At 39.1% G+C, this 21,238-nt stretch overlaps 1 protein-coding gene across 3 annotated transcripts in view; it reads right to left on the bottom strand.

Annotated features, from left to right (window-relative positions):
* Positions 1-21,238, bottom strand: part of LOC110311870 (leukocyte surface antigen CD47-like) — a 54,716-nt gene that overhangs the window by 5,803 nt on the left and 27,675 nt on the right. Inside the window, exons 3-8 of one of the 3 annotated variants that reach the window (XM_021185443.2) lie at positions 19,281-19,370; positions 16,478-16,585; positions 15,188-15,280; positions 11,452-11,547; positions 9,473-9,529; positions 364-453 (exon numbers count right to left, since the gene is read on the bottom strand). In XM_021185443.2, the coding sequence (XP_021041102.1) occupies positions 431-453; positions 9,473-9,529; positions 11,452-11,547; positions 15,188-15,280; positions 16,478-16,585; positions 19,281-19,370 (467 nt within the window). In that variant the 3' untranslated portion in view covers positions 364-430. Of the gene's footprint in view, positions 1-363; positions 454-9,472; positions 9,566-11,451; positions 11,548-15,187; positions 15,281-16,477; positions 16,586-19,280; positions 19,371-21,238 lie in introns of all 3 variants that reach the window. The other 2 variants (XM_021185442.2, XM_021185445.2) reach the window with 2 other exon arrangements.

Raw genomic sequence — 21,238 nt, forward strand, 5'->3', positions numbered from 1 at the left:
GGCTACACAGAGAAACCCTGTCTCGAAAAAAAGAAAGAATGAAAGAAAGAAAGAAAGAAAGAAAGGAAGGAAGGAAGGAAGGAAGAAAGAAAGAAAGAAAGAAAGAAAGAAAGAAAGAAAGAAAGAAAAAATAGGGTGTCAGAGATAGAAAAGATACCATAGAAATTTTTTTCTTAGAGTTCAGGATGCAGCACCCACATCTGATGGGTCATCTGTAATTCCAGCTCCTAATGGTACTGACACTCTTGGAAGTACATGGGCATTGGAACACACAACTTTTATATACAGACACATAAACATATGCATAAATACAAGAAAATCATTTCTGTTTCATTTTAAAAATTAATATGGAATAGCATTTACCTTGAGAGCCAGTGAGACAAAGTGTGAAACTCGGGAACAAAGACAGCGCTGCCTGCACTTTTGTGTCTTATGGAAACCCTATCATTGGGTCTGTCAAAGACAAGCAGAAAAGTCACGCTGTAATTTTTTAATGTATATAGAAATTAGGACTTAGTATCTGACTCCAAGGAAATTAAATCATTGTACGTTTGTATCATTTCTCTTGTAAACATGAAACCTGCTATTATCTAGGCCCAGCATATGGAAATTCTTAATATGTCATGTAAGAAATATTAGATTATTCCAATTTTTAGATAGTATAGTTTTTGTTTAAAGGCACACAGACTTTTTCACACAAGAGCCTTGACAGGTTGATCACTGTGCATACACTAGAGTGTCAGCTTTGCATGTGGGTCTCACTCACTCACATCTGGATCATTTCATATTGTATGGAAGCTGCTAGAAATGGCTGCTAGTGAATACACACTTGGTATTGATTTCCCAGTGCTTCTCCAAGTAAGAGCTTTCTTGCTTGTAAGGGTTACTACCTGTGACACATAATGCTTTTGTAGTAAAATATGCTAAAGTTAATTCAATTCATATGCCAATTGTATTAATTATGGCTTTAATTATATCACTACTCATAAAATATAGTACAAACCAAAGGCAGCTGTTGTGACCATGGTTCTCAAAGAACTTCTTAATACTCAAGAAAATGATGAACATGGCTGTCAATATTCATGCACACACAATATAGTGAGTATACATAAGATATACCTGTCTTTTGTTATTCCAAGATTATAATTTTTAGTCTTTAAGAAATAGCTACTTTAAAGGAATGTTTACAATTGTTTTAAATTCTCTAGAAGAAAACTTAAAGGGAATCAGTTAGGAGAGCTACTGTCACCAGAATAAATCTAATTTTGTGGTGGGATAGGAGAGTTTAAAATGACTAACACTGTCCCCCCAAAGCAATATCAGATTTTTATTTTATTTTTTTCAAAATAAAACTAAACAGGTTAGTCATTTACTGTTTCATGTTTATAGTTTTTAAATATTAGAAAAACGATTGAAATGATTTAATATACAAACTCAGAAGAGAATCTTCCCAACATGACTATCCATTTTTTATTACAGATATAGTTAGATAAAGAAAGAATTTAAAGTTCCTGATATTAAAACCCAACAAAGAGAGAAAATGAGTACAGCTTGACAAAGTTATTGCTGTAATAGCTTCCCGCTTTCCAGAATAAATCACTGATTTTTGGTAAAGGGAAAAATGTAAAACAATACTCATTTCAAAATAAGCTCTTCATATGTATTATAAGGAAAATGTAAGTAGAGATACCACATTGGTTATTTCTGAAGACTGGATACACTTCCAAAGTTTGTTTTTATTCTGACAGTAGATCAACATAGACACCTCAACAAATCAGATCAACAGCAAAATACTTTTTCTTTCATAAGCCATTAAATAAATATTAAAACTTAAGCATCATAAAGAAAAATGAACAGCTTCATGATGCTTAAATGTAATATAGTGGCACTTCATTCCCATTGTCCCAGACTGGGACACATCATTACCAACATCCCCTCTCTTATGCACTCCAACATTTAGTACCTTTGTTTAAAGTTCCAGCTTCTCAACAGGCCTCATCCAGCCGGATCAGCACCGGGGTAGCGGGAGCGCAGGGTTGCCTGACACCCGCCAGCTACCCACGACCCCCGCCACAGGATTTTGGGACTGCTGGTGAGTGGAACACAGCTTCTGCTCCAGTCCAACCACGCGGGACCTGAGACTACTCTGGTTGGGAAGAGAGAAATCCGGCCTACATAGGGCCACAACCCTCTTCCGGTCAGAAAAGCACCGGGGCAGCTGGGGCGCAGGGTCCACTGACACTCGCCAGCTACCCACAACACCCGCCACAGGATCTTAAGACTTCTGGTGAGTGGAGCACAGCTTCTGCTCCAATCCAATTGCGCGGGACCTGAGACTGCATTAGTTAGGGAAGCAGAAACCGGCCTGAGTAGGGCCACAGGCCTCATCCGGCCGGATCAGCGCCTGGGTAGCAGGAGAGCAGGGTTGCCTGACACCCGCCAGCTACCCACGACCCCCGCCGCAGGATTTTGGGACTGCTGGTGAGTGGAACACAGCTTCTGCTCCAATCTTTAAACAGTGACAACGATAACAACTAACCCCAGAGATTACCAGATGGCGAAAGGTAAACGTAATAATCTTACTAACAGAAACCAAGACCACTCACCATCATCAGAACCCAGCACCCCCACTTCGCCCAGTCCAGGGCACCCCAACACACCGGAAAAGCTAGACACGGATTTAAAAGCATATCTCCTGATGATGATAGAGGATCAAGAAGGACTTTAATAACACACTTAAAGAAATGCAGGAGAACACTGCTAAACAGGCAGAAGACAATAAAGAGGAAGCACAAAAATCCCTTAAAGAATTGCAGGAGAACACTGCTAAAGAGTTACAAATCCTTAAAGAAAAACAGGATAACATAATCAAACAGGTAGAAGTCCTTACAGAAAAACAGGAAAACACATCCAAACAGATGATGGAAATGAACAAAACCATACTAGACCTAAAAAGGGAAGTAGACACAATAAAGAAAACCCAAAATGAGGCAACACTGGAGATAGAAACCCTAGGAAAGAAATCTGGAACCATAGATACGAGCATCAGCAACAGAATCCAAGAGATGGAAGAGAGAATCTCAGGTGCAGAAGATTCCATAGAGAACATCGGCACAACAATCAAGGAAAATGTAAAATGCAAAAAGATCCTAACTCAAAACATCCAAGAAATACAGGACACAATGAGAAGACCAAACCTACGGATAATAGGAGTGGATGAGAATGAAGATTTTCAACTCAAAGGACCAGCAAACATCTTCAACAAAATTATAGAAGAAAACTTCCCAAATCTAAAGAAAGAGATGCCCATGAACATACAAGAAGCCTACAGAACTCCAAATAGACTGGACCAGAAAAGAAATACCTCCCGACACATTATAATCAGAACAACAAATGCTCTAAATAAAGATAGAATACTAAAAGCAGTAAGAGAAAAAGGCCAAGTAACATATAAAGGCAAGCCTATCAGAATTACACCAGATTTTTCACCAGAGACTATGAAAGCCAGAAGATCCTGGACGGATGTTATACAGACACTAAAAGAACACAAATTCCAGCCCAGGCTACTATACCCAGCCAAACTCTCAATTAACATAGATGGAGAAACCAAAGTATTCCACGACAAAACCAAATGCACACATTATCTCTCCACGAATCCAGCCCTTCAAAGGATAATAACAGAAAAAAACCAATACAAGGACAGGAACCACGCCCTAGAAACAACAAGAAGGTAATCCCTCAACAAACCTAAAAGAAGACAGCCACAAGAACAAAATGCCAACTTTAACAACAAAAATAACAGGAAACAACAATTACTTTTCCTTAATATCTCTTAATATCAATGGACTCAACTCCCCGATAAAAAGACATAGACTAACAAACTGGCTACACAAACAAGACCCAACATTTTGCTGCTTACAGGAAACCCATCTCAGAGAAAAGGATAGACACTACCTCAGAATGAAAGGCTGGAAAACAATTTTCCAAGCAAATGGCATGAAGAAACAAGCTGGAGTAGCCATTCTAATATCTGATAAGATTGACTTCCAACCCAAAGTCATTAAAAAAGACAGGGAGGGACACTTCATACTCATCAAAGGTAAAATCCTCCAAGAGGAACTATCAATCCTGAATATCTATGCTCCAAATACAAAGGCAGCCACATTCATTAAAGAAACTTTAGTAAATCTCAAAGCACACATTGCACCTCATACAATAATAGTGGGAGACTTCAACACACCACTTTCACCAATGGACAGATCATGGAAACAGAAACTAAACAGGGACACAGTGAAACTAAGAGAAATTATGAATCAAATGGATCTGGCAGATATCTACAGAACATTCTATCCTAAAACAAAAGGATATACCTTCTTCTCAGCACCTCATGGTACCTTCTCCAAAATTGACCACATAATTGGTCACAAAGCAGGCCTCAACAGATACAAAAATATTGAAATTGTCCCATGCATCCTATCAGATCACCATGGACTAAGGCTGATCTTCAATAACAAAATAAATAATAGAAAGCCAACCTTCACGTGGAAACTGAACAACACTCTTCTCAATGATACCTTGGTCAAGGAAGGAATAAAGAAAGAAATTAAGGACTTTTTAGAGTTCAATGAAAATGAAGCCACAACATACCCAAACTTATGGGACGCAATGAAAGCATTTCTAAGAGGAAAACTCATAGCTCTGAGTGCCTCCAAAAGGAAACTAGAGAGAGCACACATTAGCAGCTTGACAACACACCTAAAAGCACTAGAACAAAAGGAAGCAAATTCACCCAAGAGGAGTAGACGGCAGGAAATAATCAAACTCAGGGGTGAAATCAACCAAGTGGAAACAAGAAAAACTATTCAAAGAATCAACCAATCAAGGAGCTGGTTCTTTGAGAAAATCAACAAGATAGATAAACCCTTAGCCAGACTCACTAGAGGGCACAGGGAAAGCATCCTAATTAACAAAATCAGAAATGAAAGAGGAGACATAACAACAGATCCTGAAGACATCCAAAACACCATCAGATCCTTCTACCAAAGGCTATACTCAACAAAACTGGAGAACCTGGATGAAATGGAGAAGTTCCTAGACAGATACCAGGTACCAAAGTTGAATCAAGATCAGGTTAATGATCTAAACAGCCCTATATCCCCCAAAGAAATAGAAGCAGTCATTAATAGTCTCCCAACTAAAAAAAGCCCAGGACCAGATGGGTTTAGTGCAGAGTTCTATCAGACCTTCAAAGAAGATCTAATCCCAGTTCTTCACAAACTATTCCACAAAATAGAAACAGAAGGTACTCTACCCAACTCATTCTATGAAGCCACAATTACTCTGATACCTAAACCACAAAAAGACCCAACAAAATAGAAAACTTCAGACCAATATCCCTTATGAATATTGATGCAAAAATCCTCAATAAAGTTCTTGCTAACCGAATCCAAGAACACATCAAAACAATCATCCATCCTGACCAAGTAGGCTTCATCCCAGGAATGCAGGGATGGTTCAATATATGGAAATCCATCAACGTAATCCAGTATATAAACAAACTCAAAGACAAAAACCACATGGTCATCTCGTTAGATGCGGAAAAAGCATTTGACAAGATCCAACACCCATTCATGATAAAAGTCTTGGAAAGATCAGGAATTCAAGGCCCATACCTAAACATGATAAAAGCAATCTACAGCAAACCAGTAGCCAACATCAAAGTAAATGGGCAGAAGCTTGAAGCAATCCCTCTAAAATCAGGGACTAGACAAGGCTGTCCACTTTCTCCATACCTATTCAACATTGTACTTGAAGTCCTAGCCAGAGCAATTCAACAACAAAAGGAGATCAAAGGGATACAAATTGGAAAAGATGAAGTCAAAATATCACTTTTTGCAGATGATATGATAGTATATATAAGTGACCCTAAAAATTCCACCAGAGAACTCCTAAGCCTGATAAACAGCTTCGGTGAAGTAGCTGGATATAAAATTAACTCAAACAAATCAATGGCCTTTCTCTACACAAAGAATAATCAGGCTGAGAAAGAAATTAGGGAAACAACACCCTTCTCAATAGTCACAAATAATATAAAATATCTTGGCGTGACTCTAACTAAGGAAGTGAAAGATCTGTATAATAAAAACTTCAAGTCTCTGAAGAAAGAAATTCTAGAAGATCTCAGAAGATGGAAAGATCTCCCATGCTCATGGATTGGCAGGATCAACATTGTAAAAATGGCTATCTTGCCAAAAGCAATCTACAGATTCAATGCAATCCCCATCAAAATTCCAAATCAATTCTTCAACGAATTAGAAAGTGCAATCTGCAAATTCATCTGGAATAACAAAAAACCTAGGATAGCAAAAACTCTTCTCAAGGATAAAAGAACCTCTGGTGGAATCACCATGCCGGACCTAAAGCTCTACTACAGAGCAATTGTGACAAAAACTGCATGGTACTGGTATAGTGACAGACAAATAGACCAATGGAATAGAATTGAAGACCCAGAAATGAACCCACACACCTATGGTCACTTGATCTTCGACAAGGGAGCTAAAAACATCCAGTGGAAGAAAGACAGCATTTTCAACAAATGGTGCTGGCACAACTGGTTGTTAACATGTAGAAGAATGCGAATCGATCCATTCCTATCTCCTTGTACTAAGGTCAAGTCTAAGTGGATCAAGGAACTTCACATAAAACCAGAGACACTGAAACTTATAGAGGAGAAAGTGGGGAAAAGCCTTGAAGATATGGGCACAGGGGAAAAATTCCTGAATAGAACAGTAATGGCTTGTGCTGTAAGATCGAGAATTGACAAGTGGGACCTCATGAAACTACAAAGCTTCTGCAAGGCTAAAGACACCATCAATAAGACAAAAAAACCACCAACAGATTGGGAAAGGATCTTCACCTATCCTAAATCAGATAAGGGACTAATATCCAATATATATAAAGAACTCAAGAAGGTGGACTCCAGAAAGTCAAATAACCCCATTAAAAAATGGGGCTCAGAACTGAACAAAGAATTCTCACCTGAGGAATACCGAATGGCAGAGAAACACCTGAAAAAATGTTCAACATCCTTAATCATCAGGGAAATGCAAATCAAAACAACCCTGAGATTCCACCTCACACCAGTCAGAATGGCTAAGATCAAAAATTCAGGTGACAGCAGATGCTGGCGAGGATGTGGAGAAAGAGGAACACTCCTCCATTGTTGGTGGGATTGCAAGCTTGTACAACCACTCTGGAAATCAGTCTGGCGGTTCCTCAGAAAATTGGACATAGTACTACAGGAGGATCCAGCAATACCTCTCTTGGGCATATATCCAGAAGATGTCCCAACCGGTAAAAAGGACACATGCTCCACTATGTTCATAGCAGCCCTATTGATAATAGCCAGAAGCTGGAAAGAACCCAGATGTCCCTCAACAGAGGAATGGATACAGAAATTATGGTACATTTACACAATGGAGTACATTTACACAATGGAGTACTACTCAGCTATTCATAAATTTCATGAAATTTATGAAATTTATGAAATTTATGAAATTCCTAGCCAAATGGATGGACCTGGAGGGCATCATCTTGAGTGAAGTAACACAATCACAAAAGAACTCACACAATATGTATTCACTGATAAGTGGATATTAGCCCAAAACTTAGGATACCCAAGATATAAGATACAATTTGCTAAACGCATGAAACTCAAGAAGAATGAAGACCAAAGTGTGGACACTGTGCACCTTCTTAGAATTGGGAACAAAACACCCAGGGAAGGAGTTACAGAGACAAAGTTCGTAGCTGTGATGAAAGGATGGACCATTTAGAGACTGCCATATCCAGGGATCCATCCCATAATCAGCTTCTAAACGCTGACACCATTGCATACATTAGCAAGATTTTGCTGAAAGGACCCAAATATAGCTGTCTCTTGTGAGACGATGCAGGGGCCTAGCAAACACAGGAGTGGATGTTCACAGTCAGCTATTGGATGTATCACAGGGCTCCCAATGGAGAAGCTAGAGAAAGTACCCAATGAGCTAAAGGGATCTGCAACCCTATTGTTGGAACAACATGATGTACTAACCAGAACCCCCTAGCTCTTGTCTCTAGCTGCATAGGTATCGAAAGATGGCCTAGTCGGCCATCAATGGAAAGAGAGGCCCATTGGACTTGCAAACTTTATATGCCCCAATATAGGGGAATGCCAGGGCCAAAAGAATGGGAATGGGTGGGTAGGGAAGTGGGGGGCGCTATGGGGGACTTTTGGGATAGCATTGGAAATGTAATTGAGGAAAATATGTAATAAAAATATTAAAAATAAAAAAAAAAGTTCCAGCTTCTCTCTTGCTAATTTCCAGGTAAGATGAGGTTCTTATTTCATTTACAGCTATGATTAGTGTTTGATAATTAGTATTTCCCAATTCTTTGGCTACTAATTCCTCTAACTCAATAATAGATGTGTCCACTCTTTCTCTTTCTTCTACTGCTCTTATCTAAAGCTTCCTCTGTCCCCACCTTTCTAATTCAAGGACTCTGTCTCCACAACCATATCCCCTCCCTACAGCCTCATCATGTTTACACTATTGCTACCAAATCATTTCCAAATGTACAAACCCTAAGCTTTTGTATATATATAAAAAAAACAAATACCACTAAAACTCCTTAGAATAAACAAATTCAGTAATGTTGCAGGATGCAAAATAAACATATAAAACCCAATATCCATTTTATATAGCAACTGCATTGCTCAAAAAACAAAGCCAACAACAGCCAGCCAACCAAACAAAACAAAATGTTATGTCCTTGTCAGTATTTTCAGAATAAAAATGTCTAGAAATATCTCCAGAATAAAATGTCTAGAAATATTTCCAGAATAAAAATGTCTGAAAATCAGAAGATGAGAGACTTCTTCAATGAAGGTTATAATGGAGTAACAGAAATCAATAAAGGCCCTGCATACAAATGGGAAGACAGTTCATGATCATTAAATGAAACAATCATTAGTAAAAGAGTTTATATTACACAAAATGATGTATATAGATTTAACACATTCATGTCAAAATATGAGTCTCTTCATAAATATAGAAGTGGGCCACCAAAATCCATACTGTACTACAGAGTATCTTAAATAGCTCAAAAAACACTGAGCATTACAATAATATGCCCAAATATTACAATACCACATCACTTCTGTGTGCATAACAAACATAGGCACCTCAACGAATCAGTAAAGAAAACTAGCATACCCTTTGACCCAGGAATCCTGCTATTGAAGGAGTGGAATTTACAGTATTTATGCTGTTAGCACATCTATATTCACATATTTATTGCAACACAATCCCATAGTCATGTTGTCTGTAATACATTTCTGTGTCTCTAAATTAGAAGAAACAGCTAAAGTTTGTTACAAGTTATGAATTTGAAATACTTTGCAGAGGCTACATAAACAAGACTGACTTACCAAGCCATTTCATATAAATTAGTCCAAATAATTCCACTAGAGTTATTATGGCTAAACCTGAAATTAGAAGGAGGCCATATTTTGGTACACAGTCTGTAAAAACAAAGAAATTGCATATTATAAATGCAAACAAACTGCTTATAGAAATAAATAAATGATATCAAATTTTAATGGAAGTAATCATTGTTCAAGAGATAAAAATTTATGCATGCTAATTATCATTAACTGTTAACAAAATGATTCCAAATGGTTTTAAGAAAAAAGCTCACATTTGTATAACATAAAAATCAGGACTACTAGAAAATGCTATCCCCAAACAATTTGAGTCTGGCGAATTTTAAAGTTCTTCTGTGAATCTAGACATAATAATTTGTATTTCTAGAGGATACTCATGAGGTATGTATAAGCAATATTCTTGTACCGGCATCAAAAGCATAATCCCCACTGGAGGAAATATGATATCAAAAAAGAAAATCTTAAGCCAGAAAATGCGAAGCATGTGAAGAAATGTTACTCGCTGGTGCTGGCAATGCAAAAATGCTGTAGATATTTTCATACAAACAGTTACAAAACTACATCCTTAGCCAGGACTAATCCAGTATTTATGCAAATGAAGTTGATAAGGTACATCCATAGAAAAATAACATGTATGTTTATAGCAGTTCTGTTTATAGTTACAACAAATTTCAAAGCAAGCAGGATATTCCTCATTAGGTGAGTGTATCAATAAAAGTACTGCTCTATGTCCTCACGAATATTCTGCACTTGGCAGTAGTGAAGTATGAAATCATGAAAAGCATGGAGAAAACACAGATGTCCATTTCTAAGTGAATGAAGACTATGTCAAAAGGTTACATGCCAAATGTATCTAAATAAAACACATTCATAAAGGGACTGTTAGATATGGCTCAGCAGTTAAGTGTACTGAGTGCTCTTCCAGAGGTCCTGAGTTCATTTCCCAGCAACCACATGGTGGCTTTCAACCATATGTAATTGTATCTGATCCCCTCTTCTGGTGTGTCTGAGGATAGTGATGGTATACTCACATATATAAAATAAACAAATCTTTAAAAATACTAAAATGCCAATCAATAGAGATACTAAAAACATCAGCATTGTCAGGGATCTGTGAGGATAGAAAAATAAACAGGTAGTGAACAAGGGATGTGTACCGGTGAAGGTAAAATGATAGTCTATACGATAAACACAGTGAGTAATACATCTCATGTGCATTTGCCATAGGCAAAGGACTCACAATGTAATCTGTAGATAGTGGTCCTTTAATAATAGCTCATCAATGAGAAAAACAATGTCCCTGTACTGAGGCATATAAAGTTTGCAAGACCAATGGGCCTCTCTTTCCACTGATGGCTGACTATGCCATCTTCTGATACATATAAGAAAATACCTAATTAAAAAAAAAAAGACTTGGACTTGTTTAGTATTATGAAGGTCATTCATGTGAAAAAAAAAAAAAGAAAGAAAAAAGAAAAGCAATGTCTCTAATCCCAGCACTTAGGAGGCAGAGGCAGGTATATTTCTGAGTTCGAGGCCAGCCTGGATTTCAGAGTGAGTTCCAGGACAGCCAGGGCTACACAGAGAAACCCTGTCTTAAGAAAAACAAAACAAAACAAAACAAAACAAAAAACAAGCGAACGAACGAACAAACAAACGGGAGGAGGAAGGAAGGAAGGAAGGAAGGAAGGAAGGAAGGAAGGAAGGAAGGAAGGAAGGAAGGAAGGAAAAAGGAAGGAAAGAAAAACAATGTGTTGTGAGTTGTCTGGTTGGTGTTAGTAAAGAAGATGTAGCTCTGCAGAGTATTATGTAAGAGACACAGTTTATAGAAAGTGTGCCATGGCCATTGAACTTTGTCATGAACCTAAACCTCATTTTTAAAACAATGAAGTTTATGTATAAAGAAAATTAAGAGCTCTGCCAGAGAAAAATAAATCAAGAGTCCAGAAAACCATGACTCTTACCAGATGCAGTGAGATATAGTCCCGCCAGAGTGAGTACAACACCCAGTCCTTGAGCAATGGTGAACATGATCACAGCCTGGAGGGTCCTCCCGATAGCTAAGAGGAAGAAACGGGTGTGGCAGAAGCACATTGAGAATGACAATGAAGCAGTAACTTCTGTTTGCCTTTGGTATACAGTCAACAACAAGATCCTATGACCAAAGACTGGCTACTGTAAGTTTTCAAATGACAGATACCTTTCCAGTGACCCCTACCCTTTCCAGCAAGTTTGGCTCCAGATTACCCAGGCAGCGGATAAGACACCTGCTGCCATTGTCTTCTGAATAGGATTCAAACTTTTAACTGTAAATCTTAAACCAGTGCTGCTTTGGCTGTCTTTGGGCATCCTACGTCATGAATGGTCACTACTCATGACATGGTCAACTCTATTGTGCAATTTGAGGATCTGTGCTTTTAAAATGGAAACTTTACAATATAAAGCAATCCAAGAGAGAGAGAGAGAGACCCTGGATGGCACACACTTTTAACTGATGAGCCATCTCACTGGCCCAAATGTGCCTTTTTAATATTAACAACAAAATATGCTAGTGGTTAAAGTGTAAAAGAATACTGATTTATATTTTGGATATTCAACTTCCTTCTTAAGACTTGTGTTAAGATTTGCCAACAACAACAACAATAAGACACATGCACACAAAACTGTGCTCAGTGTTCTTGATTTGTAACCATGTCTAATAGAAATAATCATGTTGATGCAGAGGCATGTTGGAGAAAATGGCATATTCAAAATCTGTTCATGACAGTACTTCAGAATGTAAAGATAATCTCGAGCTATTGAAGGCCAAACATTCCTAACACAAAAACTTGAAGTTGATATTCAAAATTTTCCCATTTTGGAGCATACTGGATGTTGGTCTTCCTGAGTATGGCTGTTTGAACGGCACAGTTTATTCAGATATCTCAAACTCTGAAAAATTGTTCTAGTCTCAAGTATGTCAGAGGAGAGGTACTTCAGTTGCATATATGAAAATCACTTTTTTTTTACACCAGAGAAGTACTATTTATTATCCACTTTGCATGTATATTTTATTTTTTTATTTTTTTGATTTTTAATATTTTTATTACATATTTTCCTCAATTACATTTCCAATGCTATCCCAAAAGTCCCCCATAGCGCCCCCCACTTCCCTACCCACCCATTCCCATTCTTTTGGCACTGGCATTCCCCTATATTGGGGCATATAAAGTTTGCAAGTCCAATGGGCCTCTCTTTCCATTGATGGCCGACTAGGCCATCTTTCAATACATATGCAGCTAGAGACAAGAGCTCCGGGGTTCTGGTTAGTACATCATGTTGTTCCAACAATAGGGTTGCAGATCCCTTTAGCTCCTTGGGTACTTTCTCTAGCTTCTCCATTGGGAGCCCTGTGATACATCCAATAGCTGACTGTGAACATCCACTCCTGTGTTTGCTAGGCCCCGGCATCGTCTCACAAGAGACAGCTATATTTGGGTCCTTTCAGCAAAATCTTGCTAGTGTATGTAATGGTGTCAGCGTTTAGAAGCTGATTATGGGATGGATCCCTGGATACGGCAGTCTCTAAATGGTCCATCCTTTCATCACAACTACGAACTTTGTCTCTGTAACTTCTTCCCTGGGTGTTTTGTTCCCAATTCTAAGAAGGTGCACAGTGTCCACACTTTGGTCTTCATTCTTCTTGAGTTTCATGCGTTTATCAAATTGTATCTTATATCTTGGGTATCCTAAGTTTTGGGCTAATATCCACTTATCAGTGAATACATATTGTGTGAGTTCTTTTGTGATTGTGTTATTTCACTCAAGATGATGCCCTCCAGGTCCATCCATTTGGCTAGGAATTTCATAAATTCATTCTTTTTAATAGCTGAGTAGTACTCCATTGTGTAAATGTACCATAATTTCTGTATCCATTCCTCTGTTGAGGGACATCTGGGTTCTTTCCAGCTTCTGGCTATTATAAATAGGGCTGCTATGAACATAGTGGAGCATGTGTCCTTCTTACCGGTTGGGACATCTTCTGGATATATGCCCAGGAGAGGTATTGCTGGATCCTCCGGTAGTACTATGTCCAATTTTCTGAGGAACCGCCAGACTGATTTCCAGAGTGGTTGTACAAGCTTGCAATCCCACCAACAATGGAGGAGTGTTCCTCTTTCTCCACATCCTCGCCAGCATCTGCTGTCACCTGAATTTTTGATCTTAGCCATTCTGACTGGTGTGAGGTGGAATCTCAGGGTTGTTTTGATTTGCATTTCCCTGATGATTAAGGATGTTGAACATTTTTTCAGGTGTTTCTCTGCCATTCGGTATTCCTCAGGTGAGAATTCTATGTTCAGTTCTGAGCCCCATTTTTTAATGGGGTTATTTGACTTTCTGGAGTCCACCTTCTTGAGTTCTTTATATATATTGGATATTAGTCCCTTATCTGATTTAGGGTAGGTGAAGATCCTTTCCCAATCTGTTGGTGGTTTTTTTGTCTTATTGATGGTGTCTTTAGCCTTGCAGAAGCTTTGTAGTTTCATGAGGTCCCACTTGTCAATTCTCGATTTTGAAAATCACTTTTTTATAAAATAAAAATATATTGAAGATCTAAGATGACATTAAAAATGATCCTTATGGGAAATGCCATTAAGAATAGCATGGAAAATATTTCCAATAAACCAAATTTGATGAAATTCGGTATCAAAACAAATGGAAAACTTCCCCTCTGCTGGCTAGTTTTCATAGTGTCACAAGGTGCTATGCATATTTCTGGGGTATAGAAGCCATCAGTGATCTCCAGTATAGATCCTGCATGCTACCATAGCAACCTGGCCTAGCAAGATGTACTTATTGGTGCATTAGTGGCACAACTGTTATGGGACTTGAGACTTTGTCAACAGGAGGACATTTCATGCTTGATATAACAATACTGGTCAAAAAGCCATTGCTGGAGTGTTCACAGTTCTTAGGGTAGAGACTATTATTGCCATTTTACTAAATGATCACACTGGCAAATTGCCTTCTGATGATTTTATACACCTGGATTGCTCTTTACCTTTGTCAGAAAGTTTCTTCCCTGCAGTGAGAAACTGTCAGGTGAGAAGAAGAGATTGAGTTCTCAGACCTACATGGGTCATCTTTATCACCTACCACCACCAACCAGTAGGGCCATAAACCTTATGGAAGGATTGGAAAAAATGTTGGAGCCTGATGCTCAGAAAGGCTGCCATGAATTGCTGTCTACTGGACATGATGTGGCTATCACTGTTATGAACTCACAGTCACTCTGGTTATCGGTGTCAGACCAGCAGACAATCAAGACAGTCAAAATTCTGGACTACATAGCAGAAGCGTTTTCTAGGATCCACCCTTACTAAGGAGTTACTGGTGACTGGTTACTGCTGTGAGGCGGTAGAATGATTCTTTTGAGGCTATGGCCAATGGTGGGTTTCCAGTGCTCCAGTAGGTGGCCTCACATTCATGCACATATGGCTAGCACTGAGTGCACTTAGTAGGCTATCAATTTTAAAAAATGAGAAGACATGAATTTTGATAGGAACGTGGTGGGGGATATGGAGGTGCTGAGAGGAGGAACTGGAGGAGGGTTGAGAAAAATTAGTTAAAAAAGAAAAAATAAGAATAACGGGCTTTCCCCCAAATGCTGTCTTTGAAATGAAAGGTATTTAAAATCAGGTTAGAACAGCAAGCGCTTACCTGGCTTAAACTTATGGTACTGAAGAAACACGGGTATCACTGAAGGACTAATGAAGAAAATAAGCCCATAGCCTTTCCTTTTTGAATAATTACCTGTTAACAAACAGAAATTTATTTCTCTGTGTTTTCCTACTGCTCGAGAAGTTAATGTACTGAATTTATTAAATTCATTGCCCTGGATACTGCACTCATAAACTATGAAATGTTGAAAATATTTTCTTCCAAATTTACAGTGACTCAACATTTTTCAATCGCTTCAGACCAAAGTGAATAAACCTAAATCTTAATGTCAGAGTTTCCTCTCATGAAAACCTTCACTTGGCTTTAACTCTTTAACTGCCTTACGTAATTCCAGATGGTAAACCTGCCCTCGCCTTCCACCATCCACTCATTCTCAGTATTCAGATACCCGTGTTTCTTCAGTACCATAAGTTTAAGCCAGTTAAGCATTTGCTCTTCTAACATGATTTTAAATACCTTTCATTTCAAAGACAGCATTTTGGGGGAAACAATCCCAAGCCAAATCGGCTGCTCTTCCACCTTGTCTCCTGATTTCTTCACCTCCCCGGGCCTGGACACAAACATCATTAACAAATCTGTCCCAAAGATCCTCCCATGCCGCAGCGTCCCCAAGAGACGGCCATGGCATGCTATGGTCTGCCAGGCTAAGGCCCGGTCTTTGCTTTCCTTCCCATCTCCCTGCCTGTCTTTCCCCCTCACACTTTTCCCTCTCAGCCGCAAGGAGCACTTCAGACAGACATAGCTCCCGGTTCACTCCCATTTCCACATTTTAGCCAGGGAGCATTGCCTCCATAGTGGACTGAATGATGATCCTATTACCATTACTTTATCCTGTCCTCAAAACTTCTTAGCTCACATGACAAAGATATAATAAAGTTAAGGGCTTAGAATTAAGATCCTAAACTGAGTTAAACGAGTGTCTTTAATTTCAATGGCATTGCCAACACACAAACACACAAATGGAGCACAGAGAACAGGTTGAGGGAGAAGATGGAACAGAAGAGATGGGAGCTACTCTGCCAGAGGCTAAGCAAGCCAGACATTTCCTGCAAACATTGGAGGTTACAAGAGGCAGAAGGTAGAATAGCGCCCCTTCGCCCATGCTGAGGACACCACAGTTTCAGGCATAGGGAGAGGGTTCGGATCCTTGAGGAATTTTCTGTTCTTTGAGGCCACATCATCCGCTGCAGTCTGTCTCAACATCTGTAGGAATCAGTACATTCCCTTCCGGGATTTTCCTCACATCAGCCTCTGACACCATAGCCTTACCTGGGATATAAAGGGCGGCTCCAACAGTGACAACTATGGTGAACAATAGTCCAGAAGTAGATAAAATAAGAATTTTCTTATTCACAGGGCTGGATTTATATTTTTGCACTTAAAAAAAAAGAGAAATAATCATATAAACTTAAACAGAAACAAAGGTATTTCTGTAACATATAAGGTGCAAAGACAAATTAACAACTCCGGGAAATTAGGGAACCCTTAAATAAAACTGATACCCACTCCACTTATAAGTAATTGATAGGTAGGACCATGACAACACATACATATAGCATGTGAGTGTGAGGGTGGCACTTAGTTCTAATCTATTTTACAGATCGAGTTATAACAGTTTTCTTAATTGGGGCATTTTAAATTTCCAGTGTCAGTCTTTGTGTGTGAGGATAGGTCTGCTACATTAGAACATTGAACGGAATACCTAAATTCCACACAGTAATATCTCCCAGTTATATGCCACTCTTAGATATTGTTAGTATTCTCTGACAAGCAAAGTGACTCCAGACTGAGCACACTGTAGCAATTTGCACAAAACTGATAAGCAGTAACCAATTAATCAGCAATATAAGAAAAAAAAGAACCAAGCCCCACACTGTACGAAATCTAAGGAATCTAGAAATATAGGAAATTTGTTTTGAAAAAGAACAGCAAGTAATGAGACGATCATATGCTGGTCAAATACTTTTTTTCGTTTTTCTTTTTTTTTTTTCTTTTTTTCTTTTTGGTTTTTTTGAGACAGGGTTTCTCTGTGTAGCCCTGGCTGTCCTGGAACTCACTTTGTAGACTAGGCTGGCCTCAAACTCAGAAATTCGCCTGCCTCTGCCTCCCAAGTGCTGGGATTAAAGGTGTGCACCACCATGCCCGGCTGCTGGACAAATTCTAATGAAAGAAAATGCCCAGAACATATAGCTAAGATGTTAAACACAGACCCCCCCCCACACACACATAGACACACACACAGAGTTCAAGAGTATTAATAACAGAAATCATTGCTCCTAACATAGGCTCACCCTCATGTGTCATGCCCATCCTCATGGGTCTGTACTTTCTCTGAGACAACAGGCTTAATAACATGTTCTTTTCCTCTTTATTGGACATTTTGTATGGTTAAGTGAGAAATTAGTTTACGTACCCAGACACACACACACACACACAGAGTTAAAGGCTACCTAAGGTGAGACTCAGAGGCAGAGAACTACAAGGCATTTTGAATGAAATTCTATTGATAATTTCAACACACGAATGTCTCCTTTTTGGTATTTAATGAGCAATGGCAATCAGAGGAAAATACTTAAAATTTTGGTTTTCTTTGACTTTTATTCTAGTAAAGTGAATAGATTAAATGTATCAATATCATTAAACTACATAGTAACCATGATTTAAAAGAAAATCTATGTTTCAGTATGATATGGCCACCTGAAAATGTTTTATATGGCACTTACTAATCTCCTGAGGGTTGTACCTCCAGTGGGCCATGAAACTCTTCCAGGCGCCATCACTTAAAAACATTACCATCATTTATGGGTTTACCACACTTAATGGATCCCCCAGCACTCCAATGATTAAGCCTCTAATCCACAGCCTTTGGGCAACAAATTTAAACCACATCCAAGCCACTAAGCTAAAACTATAAAAATCAATACAGAAAAAGTTTGTAGGTCACAAGAACATACCAGTAATTTTTCTAGATAATTTTTTTCTTGATTGCACCCTATGTTATATTATATAAGGTGACTTGTATTAACTTTTTAAAAATAAAACTGTAAAAAAATATAGCTGACTCTGAACTTATTGATTATGGATCCATTCCAATAAAATAATTTTGCCTGTTAAGTACAAGTCCTGGACTCGAACATGAAGGAGGAGATACAGACATCAGTGTCCTAGGTCTTCACAAAAGGGGACCTGCATTTGATCCGTAATTTTGAAAGCAGGTAAGAAACTTGACAAGACAAGGGATGCTCACAGTAAAGAGAAGGCAGTGGGAGGTTAGAGAACATACAGACATATTGACATTTATGAAGGAGAATGCAATAGAGGTTGAACAGAACCCTGAACATCAAAGACTACCAGCTCCAGTGGACTTTGCTCAGGTAATACTCCCATCCCAAGTAAATCACCTCAAACTACCAAAAAAATATTGCCCTAACTGGGGATCCATTGCTCAAATACATGGGTCTATGCTCCACATTTCATATTCAAACGATATTAGTTTGTGATGAAAATTCTTAACTGTTCATATAGAAATAAGATACAGCATGAATTTTTGTCCCCCAGAGATTTGATTTTTACATAGCGTCCAAAGCAATATCACAAAGCACAATTCCCCTCTGGCTGCTGCGGGAACCAGAGAGCTGCATCATAGAATAAACAGGGCTTTGTCTGCAGAAAAGTGCTAACTGGGAAAATGAACTGGTATCAGGCCCCAGAGCATGGGGCTCTGTCTTTACCCTATTTCAGCCTTTGACCATCTGCTCACCAAATAAAATTATATTTGTTAGTATAACAGTGCTAGAGGGGTTTTAGGTGGTCTAAATAGTATTACCAGCATTCTCCTTAAAAGCACTTTAAAAGTACAATAAAACATCTTCTTATAAATTCAACAGTAGCAGTATGTCAAGGACAACGTATAATTCGTGAACACTATCACTATTCAAACAATGTACATCTTATTTATCAAAATATGACACTTCCTAGAGCAGCTGAATTACACAGAATAGTTCATATTAGTGCTTCTAACATAGCAGTTTTATCACTCAAATATAAATGAAAGCTAGAAGTAAACACTTACTTAAAATACCAAACTGTGCCCAGAACAGAAGTACAGTCAAAAATGGGAAAATAATAATGGGAATATTTTCACTTAAAGTAAACCATGAGCCTGAGGAGAGAGCAAAACAAAAATCATAGTTAGTAGTTAAAGACCATTAACAGTCTCAAATATATTTTTACTCTATACCTAGAAGATTAAAATAATTAAAAACCGGGACCACAGTTTATATAGTTATATACAAAACAAATTTTACATATGATTTACTCTTACAACAACAAATTTTATTTAAGATGGCCAAAGCTCTGGTTACTTGGATGTTTTTCCTTCCTTCTGACCTGTGTTGTGTAGAAGGGCAGCACAGCTACAGAGAACAGGCCCTCACACGTTTGGGCCTGGACATTAACTCTGGCTCACAATCTGTGAGGATAGACCACATCTGTGACCTCTGCTTGTCACTGTCCTTAACTAGGAAAGACACTGGTTGTCTCTACCCCTAAACAGACAGCTCTGAGGTGTGACAAGGATAATATATGTAAAGGGTTCAAAGCAAAGGTTGGCTTTTCATTCTTATTGAAAATAGGTTCTTTTCTCATATAATATATTCTGATTGTAGTTTTTCTCTTTGCTCCATTCCTCCCTCCCAGCCCCTCCTTCCTCCCCTCCCGTCTAGATCCACACCATTTCTATCTCTCATAAAGAAAAAAAAAAGTTTCTAAGCGATAACAACCAAATATAACAAAATAAAATATAAGATGAAGCAAAAATTATATCAATGTTGGACATAACTACACAGCAGGAGGAAAAGGGTCCCAAGAGCAGGCAAAAGAGTCAGAGACACTCTTGTTTTCAGTCAGGAGTCCCATAAAAATACCAAGATGATAGCTATTGTGGGTCTGTGAGTCATCTTGCCGCTGGAGTGTTGGAAATGTCACTTGGGCAGGCAGAAAGAGGAGGGCTTGACTGCATTTACCCTGTGCTGCTGCTGTTGGGTGCTGGGCTTGAGCGAAGTGCCGAAACACCATTCACAGGATGGGAAAGCACAACCTAGGATGTGGGAGGCTGAAGCTGGGATTCTCCTACTCTCAGACATGCGGTAGCTGCTGGAAAACCGCACAGAGGAGTCGGACAGCAGTGAGGGATCCCTGGGCCTGTGATGAGGAGCCAGCGGCTCCCAAACTCCTGGACATTCAGGCACCTCTGGTCCGCAGGGAGGTGGGAACTGCATTGGAGGGCTGAGGCCAAAGATAAGCCCAGGGGCAGAGGAATGGCGAACTCCAGCTTAGCTCATCGGTGAAAGTCCTTACCTTGGCAGTTGCTGTCTGGGAGTGCAGAGGGTCCTTCTACAGAAAACTTAGGCTGTGGTTCTGTAGGCGAAGGCCTTCTCCATATTCCCCATGGTGGTTTTGATGGAAGAGAGAGTTCTTGGTTCCAGACTGTGTATTGATTGTTCATTGTGGAAAATGGGTGCATACCAACTTCTCAGGGTGGACCAAGATTAAATACCTTTTGCAAGGAGGAATGACTGGGAATAGAAGTTTATTGGCTAAACCCTCAGGGCCTCTAGATATGTCATTATCAGGGATAACTCTGTTTTGGGCTATGTGACCAATGTGGGGAGTATGCTCACGAGTTTGAGGCCAGGAGTCTAGTAGGGAGCAGGGAGATGCCTACCATCTCAGGTGGGTGCCTGGGTCTTGGATCTACTCAATTACCAAGTTTCCTGACATGGTCCACTATCCCACAAGCTTGTGTGTGTGTGTGTGTGTGTGTGTGTGTGTGTGTGTGTGTGTATGTGTGTGTTATCTGGAGTCATGTAGGCCCTGAGCCTGCAGCTCCAGACTCTGAGTTCATATGTACCCTGCTTAGTTGACTCAGAGAATCTTGTTCTCCAGGTGTCCTCCATCCCCTCTCTGACGATTACAGTCTTTCTTCCTCCTCTTCCATGAGATTTTCTGAGCTCTAAGGGGAGGGATTTG

Source organism: Mus caroli, unplaced genomic scaffold (assembly GCF_978045245.1).
Source record: "Mus caroli unplaced genomic scaffold, Mus_caroli_1 scaffold_17, whole genome shotgun sequence".
Classification (NCBI taxonomy): domain Eukaryota; kingdom Metazoa; phylum Chordata; class Mammalia; order Rodentia; family Muridae; genus Mus; species Mus caroli.